This window comes from Physeter macrocephalus, chromosome 2 (assembly GCF_002837175.3).
Source record: "Physeter macrocephalus isolate SW-GA chromosome 2, ASM283717v5, whole genome shotgun sequence".
Lineage (NCBI taxonomy): Eukaryota > Metazoa > Chordata > Mammalia > Artiodactyla > Physeteridae > Physeter > Physeter macrocephalus.
Genome location: NC_041215.1, coordinates 35515593 through 35528883, shown reverse-complemented (window position 1 = coordinate 35528883; position 13291 = coordinate 35515593). Strand labels below are relative to the sequence as shown.

Here is a 13291-nt window from a genome sequence, read left to right as displayed (position 1 = left end):
TCCACTGGGGGCTCTGAAGGACAGCTAGCTGGTGAAAAGGGACTCTGGAAAACTTTCCTGGAGCTGTGTTTGCACTTACAAGCACAATGCTTTAACTAAGACTCTATGTTTATTTCAAAAAGTTTGTCCTGTCTCACTAAGTTAATGGCTTCTTGAGTACAAAAAATAGATCTGACACTTCCTTACAGCCTTCTGGGGCTCTGCACATTACTGTGCGTTCAGTCCACTTCTATCTCTCCATTCTCCAAACCACCAGGACAGTTAAAATTCAGCAATTATCCTCTTGTAATTACGTCGTTTAGCCCAATTACTTTCACGGCTGTTGGTCTTCTACCTTTGGTGAAATGACAAGTTCTTTATTGGCAGGATTTGCACTGGGTTCCCTTCCATTTAATCTCTTCCTGGACTTCTGCCTTATTCACCTTGCCTTATTACACAGGTACAATCTCACCCACTCTCTTTAGAAGAGAGATTAGATCCTGGGGCCTCTTCTATTAAATGGAAGGAAATGAATATTTTAATTTTGCATTTTGGTTCCAGGCACCATTAATTCCTTTCTCTTATAATTCTCACAACAGCCTGAGAAGATGTCATTCTTACAGCTGAAGGGGCAGACTTGGATTTCAAAGCTGGTTTCCACTATACAGGGGAAAGAATGCCCATGAACTCTCTTGCAAGAAAATGACAATTTCCAGAGAAACCATCCCTCTCTCTTCCTTCCCTTTTCTGGATCCTAGAACTGAGTTCTGCCAGCATATTCTGACTGGCTAACAAAGGGTTCCAGGATTATCAAAGCTGGAATGTGGCTTCACTTAAAGGCATTTTGAGAATTCATAGCAAAGCTAGCATCAGGGAATTCACATATCTCAACTCCAAGGTAGGAGGTGGACATTTCAGGGCACCACATGAGGCCTTACAGCAGGCTAGGCATGCCCAGAAATCCAGTTCAAGATGTATGCTTTGTCACTAACAAAAGGCCCTAATTCTGCAACTCTATACCTGCTGGGGAACATTTGCTTATACCTCCTCTGGCCCTCCTCCAATCCAAAGGTAGTAACATTGTCCTCTTTATTTAAGAGAAAAACAAACAAGCAAGGAAATAGACTTTATTTGGGGTATTGAATAGGGAGAGCACACCAGATATGAAGATCAGAATGTCTAGGTTGTGTGGTTTTGTCTTAGGCTTTCATAGGGAGGAAGGTGGGATGATTTACAGTCGGGATTGATTTGCAATCAAAGTTTCAATCAGTCAAGTGAACAGAAAATATTTATCTCCGTATCTAGCTAGTTTTAGAGGGCAAAGATTTGAACAGGAAGTTTGAGGATCTGAGTCCGCCCTTGCGAGCAGGTTCAGAAAAATGGGGAAAGTTCTTTGGCCTTGTCACGGGTAAACAAGGGGGTCTTCTGTAAGTCTTAAAGGACTCATGAAAAAGGGTGGAGAGTGCGTTTTACCTAAGAGATAGGGACAAGGGTGGTTCTTTACAGTGAACCGTTCTGGGAACACTGACAGGTCAGGAGGTTTCTAACCATTGTTGTTTCCAGGGAGCATATAGTGCTCAAGTAAAGTTCAACAGTGTGACTTCCTCAAGATTTCATTTCGGGGCACTCTTCTGGAAGCAAAAACCTGTACTTCGTATTGTTGACCAAAGACTTTTTAAGATGAAAGTTAAGTCGTTATTTTTAAAAAGAAAGGAAGAAAAATGCCTTGAAAAGAGGCCCTTTTGATCACGCCACTTAGTAACTCAGCGTACCTCGCCAGGTTTCGAACTACAAGTCCCAGAGGGCAATGCGCCACTTCCTCCCCGTACTAAGGGCGGGAATCAAGCGCCTCGCTGCATGATGGGAACGACAGTTAATTTCCGTATGATGGACAATTTAATTTTATTGGGTCTTCATTTTTCAGAAGAGTAAATTAGAACGTCCTCAAACAAGGCGAGGACGGAGAACCCATACAGTAACATTATCATCTCCATGGGGAACGGACCAGGTTCCTCCACGGGAAGGTTTTAACCGCAGCCGCAGCTCCCCCTCAATTTTCCCAGTAGTTTCCTTTCCGGTCGTGTCGTGCGTCATTACCGTTGCGCCTTCTCATTGGCCGAATGACAGGTGACGGCGCCTGCGCACTGAATTCTTTTGAGGGTCGTGGGCAGGCGCCATTTTGGCCCTAGAGGTGCCTCTGGGAAGTAGTGCGCTGACCCACACACCTTGCCAGCCTGCTGGGTACGGCCTCTTCTGCCCGGGCTTTCTAGGTCGAAGTGTTCGCGTCTGCAGCTGTTGCTGCCTTACTCTCCGCAGCCTCCAAGGCCTCTAGTTGGGCGGGAGCCTCTGAGCACCGGATCGCGCCATCGGTGGTCACAGCGCCGGGAAGGAGGTGACGGGGGCGGCGCGGGGCGCAGACACTCCCCGCCGAGAGCCGCCTGCCATGGACTCGGAATATTACAGCGGCGACCAGTCAGGTGTGGCCCGGACCTAGCGGACAGGGCTGGGGGGCGGAGCGGTTACTTGGCCGGGCTTGGCCTCGCACTCCCGCGGGGGAGGGGTGGGGAGGGGAGGGACGCCCCGGAGACTTTCCCTCCGCGGACTGGGTTTAACGTGGAGTGGGGCTGAGCGCTGAGAGCCCGCTGACGGGCTGCGGCCCCCGAAGTTAGAACCTCGGAGAGGGGATTCTATAGGGACAGCTGTCTTCTGAATCGACGAAGGACGTTGCTGCAATAGGGAGCCACTTTCATACATCGAACACTTACTGTGTGCAAAGTACGAGGGACGGTCTCCTTGATAGGGGTTTTTTTTTCAGGAGTTGAGAGTGATTTTCGAGAATCCGAGGGAGTTAGCTGTTCAGTGAGGTTGCAGGATCTTATGTAGACTTTTCACTAGGAGTTGGGACTAGTTTGATCTCGCCTGCAAACTAGTTTCTCCCATTAAAGAACACGTAGGACCCGTATTTGAGTTGTATACATATTTTAGAATAAGGCGTGTTCCTTTGGGGCTTACTAGCGATTTTTGTTCCTTTCCTTCACCTTGAGATCTTTCCGCTTTCTCTTCACTGAAGTTCTCCTTTCTTTTCCTGTTTAGTCTGTAAACACGGGGCCCCTCTCTGCTAACACCGTGCTAGCCACCGGAGATCCAAAGACGAATAAGGCTGAACCTCGTGGGGAATAAAAACGTTACTTTTGCTTTCCTCTTGTGTCCTAGTTCCATTGAGTATTCTCTATCAGAAGGGCTTAAATAATTTTCTAATTGTTAATTACGCCGTTGTGTTTTGAGTTCACTTCGATTCCTTATTATGTGACGGCGAATAGTAGTGACTGCAAACACGTTTCCAAACACATACTGCTGTTTTGCTTTGAACGGTTTCCTGATGTTTTCAAAATAGTTGTCAGTTCATTTGTGTTTTTAAATTACTTTTAAATAAGTAATCGTATGTAATATGTGTATATAACGTGCTGAAAGACATGAAAAGTTATCAATTTCCTGACTTCATTTTTTTACGTTCATCCCTGTATTCCTAATTTATGCTGTCTCGTTGCATCATTTTTAGGCATTGTGTAACGACTTCCTATTATGCTAGGACAGGGTCTTAGCCTCTTCTGTGCCCTCTTTCCCCCCATATTCTAACCATTGAAGCGTAAGTTTTCGTTACACTTCAGAATTCTTTATTATGACTATATAATAAGAATATTAAATATATATATTCTTTACTCCTTAGCTAAGTAGAGAAGCTCATTAGTATGATACTGATTTCATTATTACACATTTTTTTGATTTTCCTGTAGTTGAGTGCTTCATTTTTAAAAATTTATTTATTTTTAGTAAACTCCTAACCAAGGCTTCCCATATTCTCCAACAACTCTAAATTCCTCTCAGTACAATTTTACTTTGTATTTTTAAAGTATTGGTTAAAGATAGGTAGCAATTCGTTTTATAATAGTATAGTAGTATATGCTTTACTTTAAGGAGTTTACACTATTTCGGGACTGGAGTTCCTTGTGCTCTTCATTCATAAACAAATACTGTACCAGACAGTGTTCTGGGCTCCAGGGATTCAGCAGTGAACCAAAAATCCCTGTTCTTTTGGCACTTTCATTCAAGCGAGGAGAGAAGCTCATTAAACAAAACTAACTTGGAAAGTCACGTAGTACATCGCAAGGTGGTAAGTAAGTGCTATGGAGAAAATAGACTCAGTTATTTTAACATAAAGTTGAAATAAAGTGCTCACTATTAGTTTGTTGACTTGGTCCTTAGTGATGTTTATTAAGCGTCATATTCCTTTAATGATATGTTCTCGCTGGCACATGTGTCAACAATACAAGTTATGATTGTTGGTATTTATGTTAAGTATTGTACTGTTGTCTTATTCACAAATTAGCATCATTAGTTACGCTTCATCAGTGGTAACCCTTGCTCTTACATTGTTCTTGATTCATTGTGTTCATTTCGGTTGTAGATGTCATCCATCTTACACCTTAAGTGGGTTTTTGTTTTATTTTTAAGCAGATGATGGTGGCGCTACCCCAGTACAGGATGAACGGGATTCAGGGTCAGACGTTGAGGATGATGTAAATGAGCAGCACTCTGGATCAGACACTGGAAGTGTAGAACGTCATTCAGAGGTATTGGCTAAACAACATCTTTGGGGAGGCTTTTCCCTTGCATATTCTATGAGACCTGTTTTATTTAGGAGTTGTAGAGACCCTGTCTTAGGGTCTAGGCTTCAAACCCTTCAAAAATGATAGAGAACTACTTTAAAAGTAAATAAATAGGGATAGTCTGGTTACTTATGAAATCACAGGGAAATAAGCATTGATTGAGTCCCATTTTGGATATTAGGCATTTTCAACTGTGCTTATTGATTCAGAAAATAGGCCAGGCCTTTGATATTTGACTAGGCTTCCCCATTCCCAGAATGATGTCTTAGTGGGGCAGTGCGGATTTGCAATCTGAAGAAACATCAGTTGAAATAGAAAGTTATGGTGGTTATCACCTATTAAATTTATATGATTTTAATTTGCTTCCCTGGTTATACAGTCTGTACTGCACAATGTTAACAAAATAAAATTGGGACTTTTTCAATAATTCAGCTGTAAGTTTTTGGTAAACAAACTGAAACATCAGAATGATAAAGATGGCCAATATACCATATATTTTGCTTGACTACACATGCACAGAAAATTGTCCAATTTTAAGTAGTAGATGCAGTTGTTAGAGATTGTATTATTGACTCTGTCCTTTGACATATCACTAGTATATTCATATATCCAACAAATATTTTTTGAGCACCTGCTATGTGTCAGGCTCTTTTGAGTGACTAAATGAGGTTCCACTGCCACGAAAATCCTCTCCTTGGATTTATTTTCCAGCAGGGGGAGAAAGACATTAAACAATATACACTTTTTAAAAAAAATTTTTTTTATTTTTGGCTGCATTGGGTCTTCGTTGCCGCACACGGGCTTTCTCTAGTTGCAGTGAACGGGGGCTACTGTTCGTTGTGGTGCGCGGGCTTCTCATTGCGGTGGCTTCTCTTGTTGCGGAGGACGGGCTCTAGGTGTGCGGGCTTCAGTAGTTGTGGCACGCGGGCTCAGTAGTTGTGGCTTGTGGGCTGTAGAGCTCAGGCTCAGTAGTTGTGGCGCATGAGCTTAGTTGCTCTGCGACATGTGGGATCTTCCCGGACCAGGGCCAAATCCGTGTCCCCTGTATTGGCAGGCAGATTCTTAACCACTGCGCCACCAGGGAAGCCCTCCACACTTCTTTTTAAAAATTGTAGTTTGTTAGGAGGTGATAAATGCTGTGGAGAAAGAAGAAAGTTTGAACAGAGTGAAGGGTGCCAAGGTGGAGGGCAGGCTTTGGTGTTAAATAGGGAAGTACACATAGGCCTTATTGAGAAAGTGACATTTGAATCAAGACGTGGAAGGAGGTGAAGGAATAGCACGTGTCTATGTAGGGGATGACCAGTGATCTAAGGTGGGAGACGTTGTGGCTAGAATAAATAGGGGACAGGTGAGATCAGAAGTGAGAGGAAGGCTTATCTTTTAGGTATTTTGACGTCGTTCAGTTTTTGGTACACCCTTAAGCATTTAGACTAAATTCTAATTAATATGTAATTGATAGGTAGGAATTATTTGATAACATGAACATTGTTACAGTTTATTTAGTGTATAATATCTTAACTTTCCATTTTGGAAAACAGCATCAGGAGATTGATGGCTTCATGCTTCAGTTATAAATGTATAAATGTAGTGTTGACTTTCTTTTTTTCAACTACTTTTTTTAATGAGATGGATTCTAAATAAATAAATGTGCATGTTGAAAATTTGGAAATCATATAAAAGTTTAAAGAAAATTGAAGTCAGCATACTCCTGTCACAGAAATGACTATTAACTTTTTTACATTATTTCTCCTGCATTTTTATTCTCCTTTTATAGAACGTATGTATACGTTTTAAGTTACTTGTGTTCTTACTATATATGTTACATATCAATATAACATTTTTATCTCTTCACTTAGCGTTATACTTAAGTATTTCCCCATGTCGTTAAAGATTCCCACTAAGTGTCATTTTTAATGGTTGCATAATATTTCATAATATGGATGGACTATTACTTCTTCAACAGTTTCCTGATTATTAACGTTTAGACTGTTTAGCTATTCTAAATGAAGTCTGCCATGAACATATTTTTGTGCTTTTCGTAGATTTTCCCCTCCAGGAGGGTTATCCTAATTTGCTAAACTTCTAGTAGTTTGAGTGCCAATTGTGCCCTTGAAAGAGTACAGTTACATTAAATGGAGCAGTGCAGGTTATAGCCCCCAAACTTAAAAGATGTGTATTAGTTTCCTGTTGCTGCCATAGCAACCTGATACAAATTTAGTGGCTTAAAAAAACAGATTTGTTTCTAACAATTCTGGACGTCAGAAGTCCAAAGTGGGTCTCACTGGGTTAAAATCAAGGTGGCACCAGGGCTGTGTTCCTTCTCTAAGGGAGAATCTGCTCCCTTGCCTTCTCTATCTCTACAGGCTACTTGCATTCATTGGCATATGGCTTCTTCCTCCATCTTCAAAGCTAGAACTATAGCATCTTTAAATCTCTCAGACCTTTGCTTGTGTCCTCACATGTCTGTCTCTTACTCTGACCCTCCTGCCTCCTTCCCATAAGGACCCTTTGTAATTATACTGGGCCTACTCAGATAATCCAGGGTAATCTTCCTATCCTTAATTACATCTGCACATCCCTTTTGCACATTTACACGTTCTGGGGATTAGGATGTGGACATCTTTTGTGGGGGCATTGTTTTGCCTGCTGCAAGATGGTACTCACAACATGATTTTTCCAAATAATGTTTTTCCCGTTTGCATTTTGGAGTTCAGGCTAGTTGTGGTTTGTTTTTTTGGTTTGTTTTTAAATTCATTTTATCTGTAGTACTCATTCTGCATGTGTTTCTTTAGATCTCTAAGGAAACTGTTGAAAAAGATCAAAATAATATTTTAAAACTTAATGCAAAAAATGTGATGAAAAAAATCAAAATCTTAAAGTCAGGATCAGTAACAGTGCTTTACTGGTCCATATCGGAGCTTGAAGCAAAAGGAAAACTTAGTTGTATGTATGCTAGTATTTAAATTTTGATATTTTGTTCATCATGGATTTTTGTGTCAAATTTGACCTTTAAAAAATATCACCTTTTTTTTTTCCAATATCTTTATTGAGATAAATTTACATACCATACAATTCACCCATTTTAAAGTATGCAATTCAGTGGTCTTTAGTGTATTCACAGTAGTACAGCCATCACCATAGTCAATTTTAGAATATTTTCATCACATTGAAAAGAAACCCTTTAGCTGTTACCTCCTTATCACCCCCACCCCCCCAACCCCTCCTTGTTCTGGACATTTCATATAAATGGAATTATATAACATGTGGTCTTTTGTGACTGGCTTCTTTCACTTAATGCTTTCAATGTTTATCCAAGTTGTAGCACGTTATCAGTACTTCATTCCTTTTTGTGATCAGTAATATTCCATTCTTTGGATATACCACATTTTGTTTATTCATTTGTCAATTGATGGACATTTAAGTTGCTGCTACTGTTTTTCACATTTGCTGCATCAGTTTACATTCCCACCAACAGTGCACAAGTGTTCCCTTTCCTCCCCATCCTCCCCAACACTTGTTATTTCTTGTCTTTTTGATAAGAGCTGGTGTGAGGTGATATTGTAGCTTTGATGTGCGTTTCCCTGATGATGATTGATCTTTTCATGTGTCTGTTGGCCATCTGTATGACTTCTTTGGCCAAATGTCTATTCATATCCTCTGCCCATTTTGTTATTGGGTTATTTGTTTTTTTAATGTTGAGTTGTATGAATTCTTTGTGTATTTTGGATATTAACCCCTTATCAGATATATTTTTTGCAAATATTTTATTCTGTTAAGTAGGCGGCCTTTTTGTTTTGTTGATAGTTTCCTTTGCTATGCAAACTTTTAGTTTGATATAGTTTCTTTGTTTACTTTAGCTTTTGTTTCCTTTTCCTGAGGAGACATATCCAAAAAAACATTGCTAAGACCAGTGTCAAAGAGTGCACTGCTTATGTTTTCTTCTAGGAGTTTTATGGTTTTAGGTCTTACATTTAAGTTTTTAACCCATTTTGAGTATACTGTTGTATATGGTATGAAAGTAATCCAGTCTGATTCTTTTTCATGTAGCTGTCCACCTTTCCCAACACCATTTATTGAAGAGACTATTCTTTCTCATTGTATATTTTTGGCTCCTTTGTAGTAGATCATTTGACCATATATGCATGGGTTTGTTTCTGGGCTCTCTATTCTGTTCTGTCGATCTATGTATCTGTTTTTTATGCCAGTGTTAACTCTGTTTTGACTACTGTAGCTTCGTAATATAGTTTGAGATCCAGGCATATGATGCCTCTGGCTTTGTTCTTTCTCAAGATTGTTTTGGCTATTCAGTATCTTCTGTGGTTCCATAGAGATTTTAGGATTATTTTTTCTAGTTTTTTGAAAAATGTCATAATTTTGAAATGGATTGCATTAAATCTGTAGATTGTTTTGGGTAGTATGGTCATTTTAACAATATCAATTTTTCTAATCCATAAGCACATAATAGCTTTCTTTTTATTTGGGTCTTCAATTTTTTTTATCAGTGTCTTACAGTTTTCAGTGTACTCTCCTTGTTAGTTAAATTTATTCCTAGATTCTTTTATTCCTTTTGAGGCAATTATAAATGGGATTGTTTTCTTGATTTCTTTTTATAGTTCATTGTTAGTGTGAAGAAGTGCAAAAGATTTTTGTATATTGATTTGTATCCTGCAACTTTACTGAATTCATTGATTAGTTGTATCAGTTTTCTGGTGGAGTCTTTAGGGTTTTCTCTATATATTATGTCATCTGCAGATAAAGACCATGTTACACCTTCCTTTCTGATTTGGATGCCTTTTCTTTTTCTTGCCTAATTGCTAATCCTTCCAATACTGTGTTGTATAAAAGTGGTGAGAGTGGGCATTCTTGTCTTGTTCCTGATCTTAGAGGAAAAGCTTACAGCTTTGCACCATTGAGTGTGATGTTGGCTGTGGGCTTGTCATATGGCCTTTATTGTGTTGAGATACATTCTCTCTTTACCCAGTTTGTTAAGAGTTTTTGTCATGAATTAATGTTGAATTACTTTTTTTTTGCATCTATTGAGATGATCATGTGATTTTTAGCTTTCATTTTGTTAATATGGTATATCACATTGATTGATTTGTGGATGTTGAACCATCTTTGCATCCCTGGAATAAATCCCATTTGACCATGGTGTATGATTCTTTTAATGTATTGCTGAATTTGGTTTGTTAATAATTTGTCGAGGATTTTTGCACCTATGTTCATCAAGGATATTGGCCTGTAATTTTCTTTTCTTGTGTCCATGTCTGGTTTTGGTATCAGGGTAATGCCGGCTTTATAAAATGAGTTTGAAAGTGCTCCCTCCTCTTCAGTTTTTTGGCACTCTTTGAGAAGGACCGGTATTAATTCTTCTTTAAATGTTTGGTGGAATTCACCAGTAAAGCCATCTGGTCCTGAACTTTTCTATGTTGGGTGGTTTTTGATTACTGATTCCATCTCTTCACAGTAATCAGTCTATTTAGATTTTCTATTTCTTCATGACTCAATCTTAGTAGCTTGTATGTTTCTAGGAACTTATCCATTTCTTATAGATTGTCCAATTTCTCAGCATACAGTTCTTAGTTTTTATGATCCTCTGTATTTGTGTGGTATCAATTGTAATGTCTTCTCTTTCCTTTATAGTTTTATTTCTTTCCGTCCTCTTTTTTTTCTTGGTAAGTCTAGCTAAAGGTTTGTCTATTTATCTTTTGTAAAAAACAGGTCTTAATTTTATTGACCTTTCTATTGTCTTTTAAGTCTCTATTTCATTTATTTCTGCTCTGATTTTTGTTATTTTTTTTCTTCTAATAGTTTTGGGCTTAGTTTCTTTTTTCTAGTTCCTTGGGGTGTAAAGTTGTTATTTGAGATATTTCTTTTTTATTAATGTAGGCATTTATTCCTGTAAGCTTCCCTCTTAGAACAGCTTTGCCGTATTCCATAAGTTTTGGTATGTTATATCAATATTTCCATTTTCATTTGTCTCGATATTTTTTGCATTCTTCTTTGACTCATTGGTTGTTTAGCAACATGATGTTTGATCTCCACATGTTTGTGAAATTTTCAGTTTTCTTCTCATACTTCTCATACTCATACTCATTTCTACTTTCATACCATTGTGGTCGGAAAAGATGTTTGGTATTATTTCAATCTTCTTAAATTTATTAGGACTTACTTTGTGGCCTAACATATGATCTGTACTAGAGATTGTTCATGTGCACTTGAGAAGAATGTGTACTCTGCTCCTGTTGGATGGAACGTTCTGTAAATGTCTGTTCAGTCCATTTGGCCTAACGTGTGGTTTAAGCCCAATATTTCCTTATTGATTTTCTGTCTGGATGATCTATCCATTATTGAAAGTGAGGCATTGAAGTTCCCTACTCTTACTGTGTTGATATCTTATTTCTTTCTTCGGGTCTGTTAATATTTAGGTGCTCTGACGTTGGGTGCATAAATATTTACAAATGGTAAACCCTCTTGTTGGATTAACTCTATTATCATTATACAATATAATGACTTTCTTTGTATCTTATTATAGTTTTTGGCTAAAAGTCTATTTTCTCTGATTATAAATATAGCTACCCCTGCTTTCATTTGTTTTCCATTTGCATGGAATATCTTTTTGCATCCTTTTTTTCTTTTCAGTCTGCGTGTGTGAGTTTTTTTTTTTTTTTTTTTTTGCGGTACGCAGGCCTCTCACTGTTGTGGCCTCTCCCGTTGCGGAGCACAGGCTCCGGACGCGCAGGCCCAGCGGCCATGGCTCACGGGCCCAGCTGCTCCGCGGCATGTGGGATCTTCCCGGACCGGGGCACGAACCCGTGTCCCCTGCATCGGCAGGCGGACTCTCAACCACTGCGCCACCAGGGAAGCCCTATCCTGTATTTTGAATCTCCTTCTAAGTGCCTTCCACCAGTTTCCAGTGTTAGTGAAAGTGCCTTAGCCTGAACGTCCCCAAGCTTGGTTACAAATGAAGTTGGTTTCTTTGGGGAAAAATTAGAAGCTGTCTACTTTACTGCCTGCTTTTTCCCCAAGCAAAATCTCTGAGCCAGGGCTCTGGAGTTTGGGGTAGGGGGTGGGGAGAGGGTGAAGGCAGGTTTCTTTCTGAGTGACATCCCAGTTCTAGAAGCCGAGCTCTCAGTGTGCAGTGGGGATTTGATAGCAGCCTGAGGTGCTCCTGGCTTGCCTCTCTTGGCATGGAACCATTGTCACACAAATTGGGGCAAGGGTGATCAGGGCCCCAGTATTGTCAGTGTGCTGTGCCCAAAGCAGAGCCTTCTTGCTATGATTGAGTGCTGGGCAGAAGATGGGAGCCCCCACTTGCAACTACATTTGCCTGGAACTTACCTTCAGCAGCAGGTAGCTGGAGGCAGAATGAGAAATGCTGACATCGGGCTCTTCCTGGGAAGACACCCTGCCCCTGGAAGCTGGAGGGAAAGAGTACCCGTTGTTTTTGGCCGCAGCAGCCTGGAGTAGAGACTTTCTGACTGAGCTGTGAAGTTGAAAGTGAGGAGTGGTCTTGGTTCAGATACCAGATACTTTAGCTTCTCTTACCAAATTTTTGTAGATCTTCTTGGATTGATGTTTCTTTATTCACTCTTTGTCTTTAGGACCATTTCCGGAGGCTTTGAATAGTTGTTTTTAAATACTTTTAACCAGTTTCACTGGAGAGTGGGTCACCAGAGCTTTTCATTTTCATACCAGAAGCCCTCATCTGGCTTCATTTTTATCTCTTCTAATAATTGGTCAAACCTCTCCATATTCCCCAATTCACATTCCAGAAGAATCCAGGATGCTTTACTTGTCTATTACCACAGTCTCTGTTAGTCCATTTGGCTCTTTCATCTCACTGGGTCTCCTGCCTGTGTGTGGGTGGGTCCTGTCTGTGGCCTCCTCTGTATGGAGAGCAGTCCAGTGCTGCTTTCCTAAACATGTGATTCTGAGTAAGCCAGCTGTTGGCATTTGGAGGCAGGCCTGTATATTGCAGGACATTTAGTATCTTGGTTCCCAAACATTAAATAAAATGGTAGTAACATATCCTCTCCTGTCATTGCCAACCAAAAATGGTCCCTCGCATTCACAAATGCCCCCTTAGGGGAGAACCCAGAGCTACCCTTAGGCTGAGAACACTGAAATGGACAAATGACGTGTAGAAAGCATAAGAAAGGAAACAAGAAGTATCCAACAATATAAAAAACTAGTGATTAAAATATAAATAGAACATTTGTAAGAATGGCAATGCGTCCATTAAAATTGTTTTCAAAGAATATTTTGTGACATGGGAGAATTCAGTGTGTTACGGCCATTAAATTAATTGTGATTCTAGATCCTTGTTTACTTTTTTAAAGTAAATTCACACAAAGAAAAGATTGGGAAGAAATTCCTTGTAAAAATTGGAAATAATGGTGATCTTTGGGTTGTTATTAAAGGTGATTTTAATTTTCTTTACACTTTCCTGTGTTGGCACATTAATATTTAAAATCAAAGGGAGAATAGTTAGAATAACTGTCCCATCATTTTATATGGTTACCTGTTTTTACTAGCATGCATCAAATAATTTTAAATATATTTAAAAATTACAGAAAGGGCACATACAAAGGGCCATGGGAGGATGGGAGGGTGGGCTGCGTGGACTCTGAGGAACGAGTCTG

The 13291-nt window shown here is 39.6% G+C and overlaps 1 protein-coding gene across 5 annotated transcripts in view; it reads left to right on the top strand.

Annotated features, from left to right (window-relative positions):
- The first annotated feature begins 2008 nt into the window (after window positions 1-2008).
- The window catches only part of IWS1 (interacts with SUPT6H, CTD assembly factor 1), a 45244-nt gene continuing 33961 nt past the window's right edge, over window positions 2009-13291 (top strand). The window contains exons 1-2 of one of the 5 annotated variants that reach the window (XM_055087345.1): window positions 2009-2456; window positions 4492-4610. In XM_055087345.1, coding sequence (XP_054943320.1) covers window positions 2423-2456; window positions 4492-4610 — 153 coding nt within the window. In that variant the 5' untranslated portion in view covers window positions 2009-2422. The remainder of the gene's footprint in view (window positions 2457-4491; window positions 4611-13291) is intronic. The other 4 variants (XM_007127064.4, XM_055087347.1, XM_007127066.3 and 1 more) reach the window with 4 other exon arrangements.